This window comes from Hylobates moloch, unplaced genomic scaffold, assembly GCF_009828535.3.
Source record: "Hylobates moloch isolate HMO894 unplaced genomic scaffold, HMol_V3 SCAFFOLD_5, whole genome shotgun sequence".
Classification (NCBI taxonomy): domain Eukaryota; kingdom Metazoa; phylum Chordata; class Mammalia; order Primates; family Hylobatidae; genus Hylobates; species Hylobates moloch.
The window spans coordinates 109,741,690-109,756,053 of NW_026652280.1; the positions used below are offsets into that span (position 1 = coordinate 109,741,690).

Sequence of the window (14,364 nt, forward strand, 5' to 3'; positions counted from 1 at the left end):
TAAAGAGATACATTTAACAAAGAGCTACGTTTTCACAGTAATGAATGAATTTAAGTTTGGAAATTTTTTTAAAAAGATCACATCTCAGTTGCCATTACCAGGTAAAAGTAGAAACAAATTACTTGGTTTCTTCTACATAACACAACAAGGTGACAACTCTACTATTTGGTCATAATACCCATAAAGAACCAGCTAGCTCCTAGGGAGTACAAACTTTGCAAATACTTTCCTGTTTGTTAATGGCAAACATTATATCATATTTTAAGAATCCCTGCCTCTTAATAGCTTTCTTATATTTACTCTTTCTAAAGAGAGTGGGAGAAAAGGTACCTTGTTCACTGTAAAACACCTTGTTCAATGTAAAACACCTTGTTCAATGTTTGTTCAGGCAAACATTAGTAGTCATTATATCATCGTACAAAATATCACTTTATAAGGTTCATTTCGGGTTTTCTAGATTTCAAGCCACATAAGGTTTCAGAACAGAAATCCTCAAGTGTACCTAGTCTTCCAAAACCAGAGATTTCTGCAGATAAGAAGGATTTCACTGCTCAGAATCAAATTGAAAATTTAACAAAATCTCCTGAAGGTATGGCAGTCTTTTTTATCTTATTGCTTCTTGAAACTGAACATTACATCTTTTTGGCAGATGGGAGATGGCACTAGGAGACGTGGTTGAGAGTTACAGAAAAAAATCGAGAGGGTCGTGGATCCTGGAGCTATGCAGCTTTGCAAAGGCTTCTTAGCACATCAAAATATCTCAAATAACATTTTTGAGAATGATTGCAAGTTCCAGATTGAAGGAAAGAACTACGAAGAAATACTTTTTTGATGTTATTTTATTTTTACTTAATTTTATCCCTTTTAGTTCTCTGAGAACTTGTATGATTTATTGAGGATCAGATGACACCTGATAGCTTTTCTTGAGTAGCCAGAAATTTGGTACTTAGAATTACGTGTTATCTCAGTACTTTCTTGGTCCTGCAGGTGCTAGAAGAAAAACATAAGATGTAGTCTATCTTACATAGCACATAATCTTATTGGACTAGCAGAAATTAAAATATAGAATAATACAGGATAATATCTAGTTACAGTGGAGTCACATTATGCCGATTTCACTAAGATAATTCAACTAAATGTAGTTGGTCACAAAAGAGAGATAGAGAGAGTAATTTGCATTGTGTAGATAATTTTGCCACCACTTGGTTCCTGTGGTCATGTTCCATGCTGAATGTGAGATGGGAATCTACTGATGGGTTTCAGTTATCTCTTATAGAGCAAGTATTTTGCCACATTTAAGTGTGAATTAAAAGATTTACCTGGCCAGGCACTGTGGCTCATGCCTGTAATCCCAGAACTTTGGGAGGCTGAGGCGGGCAGATCACTTGAGGTCAGGAGTGCAAGACCAGACTGGCCAATATGGTGAATCCCTGTATCTACTAATAATACAAAAATTAGCTGGGCATGGTGGCACTTGCCTGTAATGCTAGCTACTGAGGAGCCTGAGGCAGGAGAATCGCTTGAACCTGGGAGGCAGTGGTTGCAGTGAGCTGAGATCATGCCACTGCACTCCAGCCTAGACAACAGAGCGAGACTCCATCCCAAAAAAAAAAAAAGAAAAAGAAAAGAAGAAAGAAAAAAAAGATTTACCCCATACAAGACTTGCGTTTCTGACTTAAACTTCTCTCCTACAAGTTTTATTCATTCAGTGGATAATTACTCAATGCCTACTGTTTGCTAGGCATTGTTCTAGGCATGGATATACAACAGTGATGAGGCCACAGTCTGATGGAGCTAGACCCCTCCCATATCTGATGGAGCTAGACCCCTCCCATATTATGAGCAAACCTAGACAATATGTAAACAAATAAATGAGTCAGATAAATTAAGGTTGTAATAAATATTATGACATAATAAAACAGTACAATGTATGGAGAGTGACTTGGGAGAGGGGCAACATTCCATTAGGAGATTAGAAGGCCTCTCTGTGAAAAAATAGTTGAGTTGAGACGAGTATAAGAAGGAGTCAGCCCTGCAAAGATTAGGAGAGAGGAATAGTTCATGTAGTGAGAATAGCAAGTATGAAGGTCCTGAGGCGAAGAAACATTAAGGAGGCATGTAGCTAGAACAAAATGAGCAGAGAAAAAGGTAGAAGAAGATGAGGTCAGAAAGAGGGGCAGAGATTAGATCATGTAGTACTTCTCAGCGCAGTTTTATTCAAACATCAGTGGAAGGTTTTGAGCAGGGTAGTTACATGGCTAATTTTTATTTTAAAAAGATCACTCTGTGAGGATAACAACTCGTGGCAAGGAAAGGGAGGAGTGAGAAAAAGAGCAAGCAAGGAAGAAGCAACTGAAGTGGCACATGTGAGAATTGCTGAAGACCTGGGCTGTGGTGGGCGAAGAGGGAATGGAGAGAAGGAAATTAATAGGAACTATATCATGAGGGTGGAGCCAATAGAATTTGCTGCTCAAGAGGATGCAGGAGTGAGACAAAAAGGAATCAAGGATGATTCTTAGGTTAAACCGATTGTGAGGCTGAGAATTTGTAGTTTTGATGAGTTCGCAAGTGGTGCTGATGTTGCTGATATAGGTTTATGCCTTGAGAATGGCTATCCTGAGGCAAACTCTAGAAGGTAAAAGGCAGAGGAAGAGCCAGTAAAGGACATTAAGAAGAAGCCAGTAGGCCCGGCGCAGTGGCTTATGCCTGTAATCCCAGCACTTTAGGAGGCTGAGGCGGGTGGATCACCTGAGGTCAGGAGTTCGAGACCTAGCCTGGCTAACATGGTGAAACCCCATTTCTACTAAAAATACAAAAAATTAGCTAGGCTTGGTGGCACGCACTTGTAATCCCAGCTACTCAGGAGGCTGAGGCAGGAGAATCGCTTGAACCTGGGAGGTAGAGGTTGCAGTGAGCCAAGATCACGCCATTGCACTCCAGCTTGGGCAACAAGAGTGAAACTCCATCTCAAAAGAAGAAGAAGAAGAAGAAGAAGAAGAAGAAGAAGAAGGAGAAGGAAGAAGAAGAAGGAGGAGGAGGAGGAGGAGGAGGAGGAGGAGCAGCAGCCAGTAAGGTAGGAGAAAAACAGGAGTGTGAAATCACTGAGTATTTGGAGTCTATCAAATGCCCCTGAAAGGTCAAGCAAGGTGAGAAAGGAAAATGGGGTTGAACAAGTTGGAGATCACTGGTGAACTTAACAAGGGCAGTTTCAGAGCACGGAGGGGATTGAAGCCTAAGTGAAGTGGGTAATAGATAGAATGGTGGCAGCACAAGAGTACACAGCTTTACCCTAGAGTTTTGCTTAAAAGACTAGAGAAATGGGATTGCATATAAAAGAGGAATATGTAGTCAAGGAAGAGATATTTTTCTAAAGATTAGGCATACTGGAGCTTATTGATTTGCAAATGATGATAATTCCATACCAGAGAGAACTTGATGATGCCAAAGAAAGGGGCACCCAAGGTGCAAGATCGCAAGGTCCTAAAGAAGATGGAAAACCTTGAGTGACAGAATTAACCTTAGATATGGTTAATAGGTTAATAGGGTCACCTTCTCCATAGTGACAGGAAAGAAGAGAGAGAGTAGGGATACATTTGCAGGCAGGTTGACAGGTTTGGTGTGGGGAAGATGGATGAGGGAATTCCTGTCTGATTGCAAAGGAGTGGATATCATGATAGAGCATCAAATCTATTCCAGATAAGCAGGAAAGCAAAACAAGAAGGGAGGGACTACTTGTGTAAGGTGATAGTGTTGGTGAGAGACCTCAGTGAGGTCAAATAATTGCCTGCTGGATATGACAGAATAATAAGCTAGAAGAATAGGAGGTGGTAATCCAGAAAGGGTACTGGAAACAGATTTTGAAAATGGTAAAATGATCGGGGTTGGCAAGGTAAAAAATGTGGCCATGAGACTTTGTGAGGTGGAAAAGATGAAGAAACGATGTGATCAAGAATCAGATAGGACAGGGTGTTGGATGGATCATCCAGGTGATGTCATCAGGAAAGATAAAGTGGGAGACTCTCTCAGGTGTTAAAATCACCAGTGAACAAAAGGAATGATTGAGAGTGGTCAGTAAATGATAACCACTTGGAGAAGTAGTAACTAATACAGTCTGATGGCACAAGCTTCAAAGAAACAAAGCTTTGAAGGAGGAAAAATAAATTGTTTGAAACACCTACTGCACCCCCAGGTACCGAGGTACTTGAGATAAGGGACAATAATATGACTCCACTGTAAATGGAAAATTAAGTTTTGATATAAAAAGTTTAAAGAAATTCAGAGTAGGAAGGAATTAACACAAAGCAGTGGAGAAAGCTTTATGGGAGGAATGGTCTTGAAAAATAAACAGAATTTCATAGATTTTAAGATTTAAGAGGTGAATCACCTACAACAACCCTCATTTTACCTAAGGAAACTGAAACCTGGAGAAGTCAAGTGACATCTAAAAATCATACAGCAAATTTGTGACTGAGCTAGGGCTAGAATGAATTTCAAGACTCCTAATTCTCTATATTATATTACACTACATTCCTGACGTAGGGAAGAGAAAAGAATATTTATTTTATTAATTTTTTTTTGAGAGGGAGTCTTGCTCTGTCGCCCAGGCTAGAGTGCAGTGGCACAATCTTGACTCACTGCAACCTCCACCTCCCGGGTTCAAGCGATTCTCCTGCCTCAGCGTCTTGAGTAGCTGGGATTACAGGGGCCCACCATCATGCCAGGCTAATTTTTTTTTTCTTGCATTTTTAGTAGAGACGGGGTTTCACTATGTTGGCCAGTCTGGTCTCGAACCCCTGACCTCAGGTGATCCGCCCGCCTTGGCCTCCCAAAGTGCTGGGATTACAGGCGTGAGCCACCGCACCCGGCCTGAATATTTTATTTAAAATAAAATGAATATGTTCAAAAGCATGAAGGGAGAAATGAACAGGAAATCAGTGTAAGTAAATAAGAGAGCTTTTATTTGGTAATAATACAAGATGATGTCCGGAAAATACAATAGAGTCAGCTAGAGAAGGTGTGGACTTGCAAAATAAAACATGGGTTCAGTGCTGACTGTGGTAATACTGAACGGAAGTGCCGCCAAATCCTTTGGTGGCTTAAAACAAGCAGCCTGAGGGCCTGTGGATGTCCATGGCAGCTCTGCCCCAGACTGGTACAAACCAGGGCAGCTTACCCTGGGAAAGGTAGTTGTTAACCATTCACCAGCACACCTCTGGCTGCAGGTAATGTTCAGGTGTATTCCAAGAATGCCACACTGTAGGAGCCAAGGAGCCACCATGTCAGGCAAGCCGTTCTCACAGCAGAAGGTCAAAGCTCAAGAGAGTCCAGCAGAAGCACATGCTGCTCCTCACAGCCTCTGCTCAGCCTGGCACACACTGCCATCCACAGACACATTTGTTGGTGAAAGCAAGTGCCATAGCCAAGCTCAAAGTCAATGGAGCAGAGAAATAAATTCCACCTACAGGGAAGCCATCCTCAAAGGGGAAGTAAATAATTGTGAAGAAACAATCCAGCCTTCCTCAGCGTGGTAACAAGGAACCACTACTGGTTCTTCAGTCGGCTCAGGTACAGCAGTAATATTCAGATGAATGCACTAGTTGGATTGTACCAGTTCTTAAAATACTAAAGGACCTCTGTGTCAGCTGGTAATCAGCCACTGCTCCAAGACCCTCAAGGACTCCCTCACCCATTATCCTGATCCCTGGAGGGCAGGCTCAGCGGAATAATCATCTGCATGTTTTATTGGATGCAGTCTAGTATCGAGCAGAGCTAAGAGTACGGGCTCTACCTGGGTTCACATCTGGGCTCCTTGTGTAATAGCTATGTGACACTGGGCACATTATTTAAACCATTTATCTCTTCCTTTTTCTCTTCTATAAAGGGGAAATAATGCTATATACATCACAGGGCTGTGAGAATTAAAATAGTTAATGTATGTAAAATGCTTAGCACAGTGTCCAGCTCATGATAAACTCCATACCATATTTACTATTAATAATTATAGTATGAGCAACAAATTAGTACTTATTAGACTGATACGTGCATGCACACAAAGCAGTAGTACACATACGGCAAGGATATGAACAAAAACTTTACCAAGCTACTAGAATGGTTGCCTATGCAGAGAATAGTGATCAAAGGGAATAAATACATAAAAACACTGATCACTGAGTTCCATTCCCAGATATTCTGATTCTGTTTTGGTCAGGAATAGGGCTTTACTGGCATGTGGACTGGAAATCTCTATTCTTCCAAAAGCAGCCCAGCAGATGGTGATTCACAAATGGGCTTGGGACACGCTGAGTAGTAAAAGGAGCATGTTCCTTGTGGTTCCAACACACTTAGGTCCACATTCCAGCCCTGACCCACATTATAGTTTGTTGGACAAGTTATTTAATCCTCTGATCCTCTGTTTCCCCTTTGGCTAAAAAAAAAAAAAGAGAGAGAGAGAGAGAGAGAGACGCTGCTACTATATTAGTTAGGACTTCTCATTTACAGCCATGAGAACTAAAACTCAAATTCACTTGAACAACAACAGAAAAGGAAATTTATTGGTGATCAAAAGCAAACCACAGAATAGTGGCTGTGTGGCTGTGGTGCTAGCCCAGGGGCATTTGGCTTCAGGTACTCTGGCTTTCCAGGAGAGTATTTGTGTCTGAATGCCTGTTTCTCTCCACATCCCCCCTGCCTCCACCGTGATCCATCCCTACTTGTTCCTGTTTGGCTTTATCCTCTCCTACAAAGGACAGGCTATTTCCATGTGGCAGAGATCATGGCCATAAAGGCCTAAGATTCTGGTTCTTCCAGATCCATAACCTAGTGTGCAAGATGGGGTTATCGCTGTCCGCTTCAGCGGAAATATCCAGGGAAGGGCCCTCATTGACTGGGCTTTGCTCCTCATGGTTGGGACCAGGGATGTCCTGGCACCAGATGTGTGTGGCAGGAGTTTGCATAGAGATGGAGGATGGGAAGAATGCTGAGCAGTCCAAGATTATCACCGCCAGAGCCCCCTCATTCAGGTATAAAAACGTGTGGCACTCACCTGCAGATCGTGGACACTCAAATATTAGCCCCCTTCCTTTTCCTCTCTTCCTGATTTGAATGCAGGAAAGGATTTTTAACTACCATGATCTAAAATACCATTCTTATTTCCACCTCCTGGATCTGTGGAACAAAGACACACAGCTACTGCTGCATGGATTTCCTACACTTGCTCATTCCCTCATGTAACTGAGGAAAAGAACAAGTCACCGAATTTAGTGATCTGAAGATTTAATTTTCTGGCTTAATTTATCTATACTTACTAAACCACTTTTTAAAACTATGAATATAGTAGTAGAGTCAAAGAAATTCTTGGGATTTTTTTTTTTTTTTTTACTCATTAGTTTTAAGAAATCTTTCAGAGTTAATGTTGTATTGTATTATATAATGTTGATCTAATGGAACTTTGAAGATCTGGGTATAATTCAGTTCATCCTAGGCAGGCCACTTGACTTCTTAGAATCTTATTTTTCTCAGCCAGGCGCGGTGGCTCACGCTTGTAATCCCAGCACTTTGGGAGGCCGAGGCGGGCGGATCACGAGGTCAGGAGATCAAGACCACAGTGAAACCCCGTCTCTACTAAAAATACAAAAAATTAGCCGGGCGTGGTGGCGGGGGCCTGTAGTCCCAGCTACTCGGAGAGGCTGAGGCAGGAGAATGGCGTGAACCCGGGAGGCGGAGCTTGCAGTGAGCCGAGATCGCACCACTGCACTCCAGCCTGGGCGACAGAGCGAGACTCCGTCTCAAAAAAAAAAAAAAAAGAATCTTATTTTTCTCATTTATTAAAAAATAGATGCTAATAGCATCTGTACTGCCCACCTTATAGGGTTGTTGTGAGGATCAGTATTGTGTCATGTATGTAAAATCACTTTGTAAAATGAAAAGGCATAAAATGAGAATTAACAGAAGACTTCTCCTTTTAAATAAGCTCTTTACACTAAAAATAGAAATACAATTTGACCCAGCAATCCCACTGCTAGATATACACCCACAGAAAAAGAAATTGTTCTATCAAAAAGACTCACATACTTACGTGTTCACTGCAGTAATGTTCACGATAGCAAAGACATGGAATCAACCTAGGTGCCCATCAATGATGGATTGGATTTTTAAAATGTAGTACGTGTACACCATGAAATACTATGCAGCCATAAAAAAGAATGGAATCATATTCTTCGCACCAACATGGATGCAGCTGTAAGCCATTATTCTAAGCAGATTAATAACAGAAAACCCAAAATCACATGTTCTCACTTGAGTAGGAGCTAAATCTTGGATACTCATGGGTATAAAGAGGGGAACAAGAGATGCCGGGGACTCTGAAAGGAGGGAGGAAGGGAGGATGCAGGCTGAAAAATGTCCTGTTGCATACTGTGTTCACTATTTGGGCAGCATGATCATGCATTATACCCTTGTAACAAACCTGCAGTAAATCTAAAAGAAAAATTGAAATTAAATTAAAAATAAATAAATAAGCTCTTTGAAAAGCAAAGAAGAAAAGTTTCCAAGTTGGTTTATGTTCTTATACACTCTGATATTACTTCAAATGTCTTTGAATAAAGTGTCCATGTGGCATAATTTAAGCTTTCTCTCTAACAGAACCAGAATCTCATGAGCCCATGAAAATTCCAACCCAGTCCTTGCTGCAGGGTGTTGTGGGACAAGCAAGAAAAGAAAAAGTGAAGTTGCCTCATTATTTGCTGAGTTCCAAGCCTAAGTCTCAACCTCTTGCAAAGGTAAAACAAACATGGGAACAAATTCCCCGCAGCCAATCAGCATTTGATGTAATTCTTTATTTTTTATTTTTTTCAATCCTGCTCCTTTTGTAGATTTTATGTAATTCTGATTCGTTGAAGTTATTAGTTTCTAGCCACTGTGTATGCTATGACTGTATCCACCATCTCACCATGAAGCTCTTTAAACCTACATCTCACACATGCAAACTCAGACGGTGCTTTGATGGAGCTGGCTCATACAGGCTGCTGGGAGAAATTTTATGAGCCAGTCATCAAACCAAACTGATAGCTTGAAATCAGCCATGCTGGGAGTACTTGCACCACAAAATTGGTAAACACTAGAAATCAGAATTGTTTTCAGAGAGCCAGTTTACCAGCATACTACTACTGGCTAAAGGAATCATTGGCCACCGTTGCCATGACTCTTAGGATAAAATCCAAATGACTTAGCATGAGGATAAGGCCCCATTTGCTTCTTCACCCTCACCCTGAGTCAAACTCACTATAATTCAGCCATTGTAGATTTCTCTTCATTCTTTAAAAATACCAAGTTCCTTTCTTCCTCAGAGCCTCTAAGATTAAGATTCCACCTAGTTCTGTTGGGAAACCTTCTGGAGCCCACCAGTTTTGATAATTATCTTTTTTTTTCTTCCGTGGCATACTGTGTTCATCTCCATCACAAAATTTATTGTGATATACATATATATATATAACTGACAATATATAAATTACAGTACGTCTCAAATTTTAATGTGCATATGAATTACCTCGGGATCTTGTTAAAATACAGATTCTGACTCACTAGGTCTGGTGTAGGGCATGAGATTCTGCAGTTCTAACAAACTCTGAGATGATGTCAGCGCTGCTGATGTGAGGAATAATAAGGGCACAGACCAATGTTTCTCAAAGTGTGGTTGCCTGACCAGCAGCATTGCCAACACTAAGAACTTGTTATAAATGCAAATTCTTGGGCCCTGCCCCCGACCAACAGAATGAAAAACTCTGGGGGTAAAGTCAGCAATCTGCGTATTTATGTGTCCTCCAGGAGATTCTGATGGAAGCTAACGTTTGATGACCACTGGCACAGATGAAAGAGCACAGACTAGAATCAGACAAACTCAAGTCTGAATCTTTGCTATGCCACTTACCACTTGAACAATTATCTGTCTGTCAGTTCTCTGAACTTGACTTCCTTATCCTTAAAACAAAGCCTAAAATACGTCCTCACAGGACTGTTGTAAGGATGACATGAGACTGTAAACATTCATTTCCTCCAGCAACCCAACAGTTATTTTCCTCTGGTGACAGGGACTTTTTTTTTTAATCTTGGGAACTCAAAATAGAACCATTTTATTAATTTTTCCTTAATGCAAAGGTGCAAGATTCTGTTGGAGGAAAAGTGAACACATCCTCTGTTGCATCTGCCGCCATTAATAACGCAAAGTCATCCCTTTTTGGGTTCCATCTTCTCCCATCATCAGTGAAGTTTGGAGTGCTTAAGGAAGGACATACCTATGCCACAGTTGTAAAGCTCAAGAATGTTGGAGTGGACTTCTGCAGGTGAGGCCAAGAGACCAAAGGTCTGCTCAGGTTACCTTTCCCTACCCTGTGACTTGTCTTCGGTCACCTCCATCAGTAAATGTTTATTGAAACGAACTGTAATTACTCCTTGAATCTTCACATTATTCAGTCATTTACACACTAATTCATTCATTCATTCATCAACAAATCAGTGAGTGTTTATCGGGTTCCAATTATATGGTGGATACTTCCTTGCCCTCCTATTCATCATTATTCATACTTTGGTAAAAGCAACTCACATCCTGATCCCTACTAGTGGAAAAAAAGGGGGAGGTTGTACAAGTATTACAGCAACTAATGTACAATAATTGACAGTCTTTTTCTCAAACCCACTAACTATAATAATACTAGCTGATGTTTGTTTGCACATTATGATCTGAAAGGCGCTTTTAATTACATTGTTTCTACATAATGGAGGGAAAGACCTTAGAGACTACTATAAAAGGAGAAACTGTGTAACTTGTTGTAACATCTTGTCAGCTAGCAGAGGCCAGACTTCAGATCTCCTGAGACCCACCATATACTTTGCTTTACTAATACTTTGTTTTGTGTGAAATTTCAAACCTTTCCATTGGATCAGTAAACCATATACCTCTACCAAACCATTTCCAATTACAAAATGTCCACTATTGTATCTTGAATTAAACATAAGCATGTGTATTACTTCCATTAAAATGGAATATATGTTTATTTCAGTTGCAGTCATTTTCAGAGTTGAGTGGTAAATCCTTCAAGAATGTTGGTGATTCTGGATTGATGACTGGAAATCAGATAAAACAAAATGATAGAAGCATCCAGTTTGAAAGATCCCTGTCCCGTTTCAGTTATTTCAGTTGAGGCAAATCCCCAGCTTCAGGAATAACCTTTGCTTCCTGAGAAACAATCTGATGTGGAACTCAGGCCACCAAATCACACATGATTGTTTTTCAGGTTGTTGCCAACAAAGTGGGTGGGGAGAAATAGACAGTCAACCTCAAACTAATAAAACTCATTCGTGCGGGTCCTGTCACTCCAGTATAAAATTTTAGTTTTGGAGATTTCACTCCTCAGCTTGTTAATTCAGCCACGATAGAGCAGACAGCAAGGTTGATGGAGGAAGAAGCAGTGTTGGGGTCAGAGTGGAGGTAGGCTTTCCTTGGCATTTTAATTTACTCCAGGTCTTTAACCTTCAAGCAGAACCCACAAACCACAGGAAGGGAGAGAGATCAATAAGCACCATCTGTGAGCTCGGAGCTTTTCAAGTTCTTCGACATTTTCTGAGCCTTTCTGTTTCTCTTCTCCTCAAACATGCAAACCCCATACCAAGAGAGAGCAAGGCTGGCTCCCATGCTCCACTGCCTTCCAAAAGAGCCTTTATTCTTCAACTTAATGACCTGGCTGCCAGCATTTGCGTTCATGCTGGCAGCTACGCTGAAATGCACACACCAGCCAAACAGTCCCACTGCCCAAGCCTGGGCTGCTCGTCAGCAACCAGTAACGAAGGGTTGAAACTCAGGTTGGAGCCCGTTTTACACTGATGAAAACTGTTGGAAAGGCAGTTGTGAAATGGGCCCCAGATTCTTCTCCCAACTGAATATTAAAGTTGTTTTTCTAATGGTATGGACCCCCGGCTCCTGTGTAGCAAATATTAACACCTTCCTTATTTTATAACATCCCAGCTTATTCATTGCTCATGTGTTTCATTATGGCATAAATTTATTTTCATCTTTCTGCCTTGTAGGTTTAAAGTAAAGCAGCCCCCACCCAGCACAGGACTGAAAGTGACTTACAAACCTGGACCTGTAAGTCCTATATGTCATCTGTTGTGTGTGCTTGCGTGCATGCAAGTGACTATGTATAGGTTTCCAATGAAGTGGGCTTTGAAACCATTCTGCCCATTCTGTTTAAACTATGTATAAGTCTAATGTTTTTAATATCATAAGCAAAAGATTTCTGGTAGTGATACAGTATGTGGCTTGATGGCATTCATTCCATGTAGTAACCATGAGACCAATCCTATGCATAAACAGAGTTAAACTGCCAGCTATGGAAACAATTCTGAAGCTCATCTCACTTGTCCCAATATTACAGTTATGTACCATTGTATAAAAACTAGCTTTTCAAAAAGTAAATCCTTATGCAAAGTAAAAAATAATTATCCCATTCTTTGTATTTTACATCAATCTGGTTTGCTCTCTTGGTATTTGTCAGAGAATATTATTTAATGCCATACTAAGAAATCGTATTTATATTTATTTATTTATTTATTTATTATTTATTTATTTATTTATTTATTTTGAGACAGAGTCTCACTCTGTCACCCAGGCTAGAGTGCAATGGCATGATCTCAGCTCACTGCAACTTCTGCCTCCTGGGTGCAAGCACTTCTCCTGCCTCAGCCTCCTGAGTAGCTGGGATTACAGGCGCATGCCACCACGCCCGGCTAATTTTTGTATTTTTGGTAGAGACAGGGTTTCACCATGCTAGTCGGCTGGTCTCAAACTCTTGACATCGTTATCCACCCGCCTTGGCCTCTCAAAGTGCTGGGATTACATGCATGAGCCACTGTGCCCAACCGAGAAATCGTATTTATTAAACTCATCAATTGCCTCATTTCTCCGAAGATCTCTGAAAATACAAAATACAAAATGTCAACCTGTTCTGACTTTATCTGATACATCCTCCAAAATGGCATGTTTAGTAAAAAATATGCATATTCTCACTTTAAATTATAATTTCAGAAATATAGGATGATGTAAACATAAGTTCATCTTAAATAAAGTCACAGTCGTAAGTCTTTATCAGTGCAGCATCTGGCTGCTTTAACACCCCTTTTACTTCATACTTCACTCAGCAAATTTTGAGTTCCTCCCATATGCCATTTAAAGTGACCAGGGCACAGAGGATGTTAAAAATGAATAAGACACATAAGAAGCTTACAGAGCCAGGCACATAGTGGGTACTCAAGAGAGGTGTGATTGAATGACAGAATGAAGTGAGTTAGTCTGGCAGATGCATGACCCATTCATCATAGATGCGAAGAGTGCATAGAACAGTGTACAAAAGTATCCAGTCCTGTTAACAAGCACCCAATGCTCCCTGAGTCTGAAGCTCTTAAAGCAGCCCCAGTTATAGGTTCACACAGAAGGGTTGGTTTGGTATAGCGCAAAGTCAGTCGGCTTCTTGTCACGACTATGCCATCAAGCAGTTCGGTTAATGCTCTGAGCCTTGTTTTCCTCATCTGTAAAGTTCAGACCAGATTATTTCTTAGCCCCCTTCTAGCTGTAATATGCTCTACAGAAAACAGTATTATACAGGCTGAAACTCCAAACAGAAACATTTTGGGATTATATCCACTAATTCACGAGTACTCTCCTGAAGTAATTCATCACTGTACTGTGTCAAGATTTCAGAACCTTCACGACGTAAAGCAAAAGACAAAAATCAAAACAAGCCCTTCTTCCACTGTTCTGGGAAGTTAGCAAATCTCATTTTAATTTAAAGTAGGGATTATGCCAAAAGCCAGAATGGCTGTTGGATCAACTTTTATAGGTACTAAAAACCCAGCATGTAGTCTTTGAAGCTCACTCTATACTATAAGGTGTTTTTAGTTTTTTTTTTTTTTTTAAGTTTTTGATAGTAGGTTTTGGCTCTGGCAAAAAAATATAATCTGTAGACTTCCCCATACATAAATCTAACCACTGTTCAGCTTGGTTAGTTGCTAACACTAAATGAATCTGCTCAAAGCCTGGGCAAACCTGTATGATGGCAGTATTCCAGCTCTCTTCATGCTGAATTTCATCATTACCCAGCCCTGCTCCAACTGGTGGACTTGGAGGAGAAGGGTCTGCTGCTGGATATCCTCCAGTATGCATATGCTCACAAGTACATTGCTGAAAAAACTGTGAAACATTTTTCAATTCTACTATTTATAAAACTATATTGAAGAAAACATTCCATTTGTATCTAATTGCTTTTCATGTGGTAGTTTCAGATTTATTTTTTTTCAGATAACTGTTCCCAAGTC

At 40.6% G+C, this 14,364-nt stretch overlaps 1 protein-coding gene across 5 annotated transcripts in view; it reads left to right on the forward strand.

Moving 5' to 3' along the window:
- Positions 1–14,364, forward strand: part of SPAG17 (sperm associated antigen 17) — a 238,684-nt gene that overhangs the window by 210,028 nt on the left and 14,292 nt on the right. For all 5 annotated transcript variants that reach the window (XM_032154861.2, XM_058439406.1, XM_058439405.1 and 2 more), the window contains exons 43-46: positions 458–589; positions 8,641–8,777; positions 10,153–10,337; positions 12,079–12,139. In XM_032154861.2, the coding sequence (XP_032010752.1) occupies positions 458–589; positions 8,641–8,777; positions 10,153–10,337; positions 12,079–12,139 (515 nt within the window). The remainder of the gene's footprint in view (positions 1–457; positions 590–8,640; positions 8,778–10,152; positions 10,338–12,078; positions 12,140–14,364) is intronic.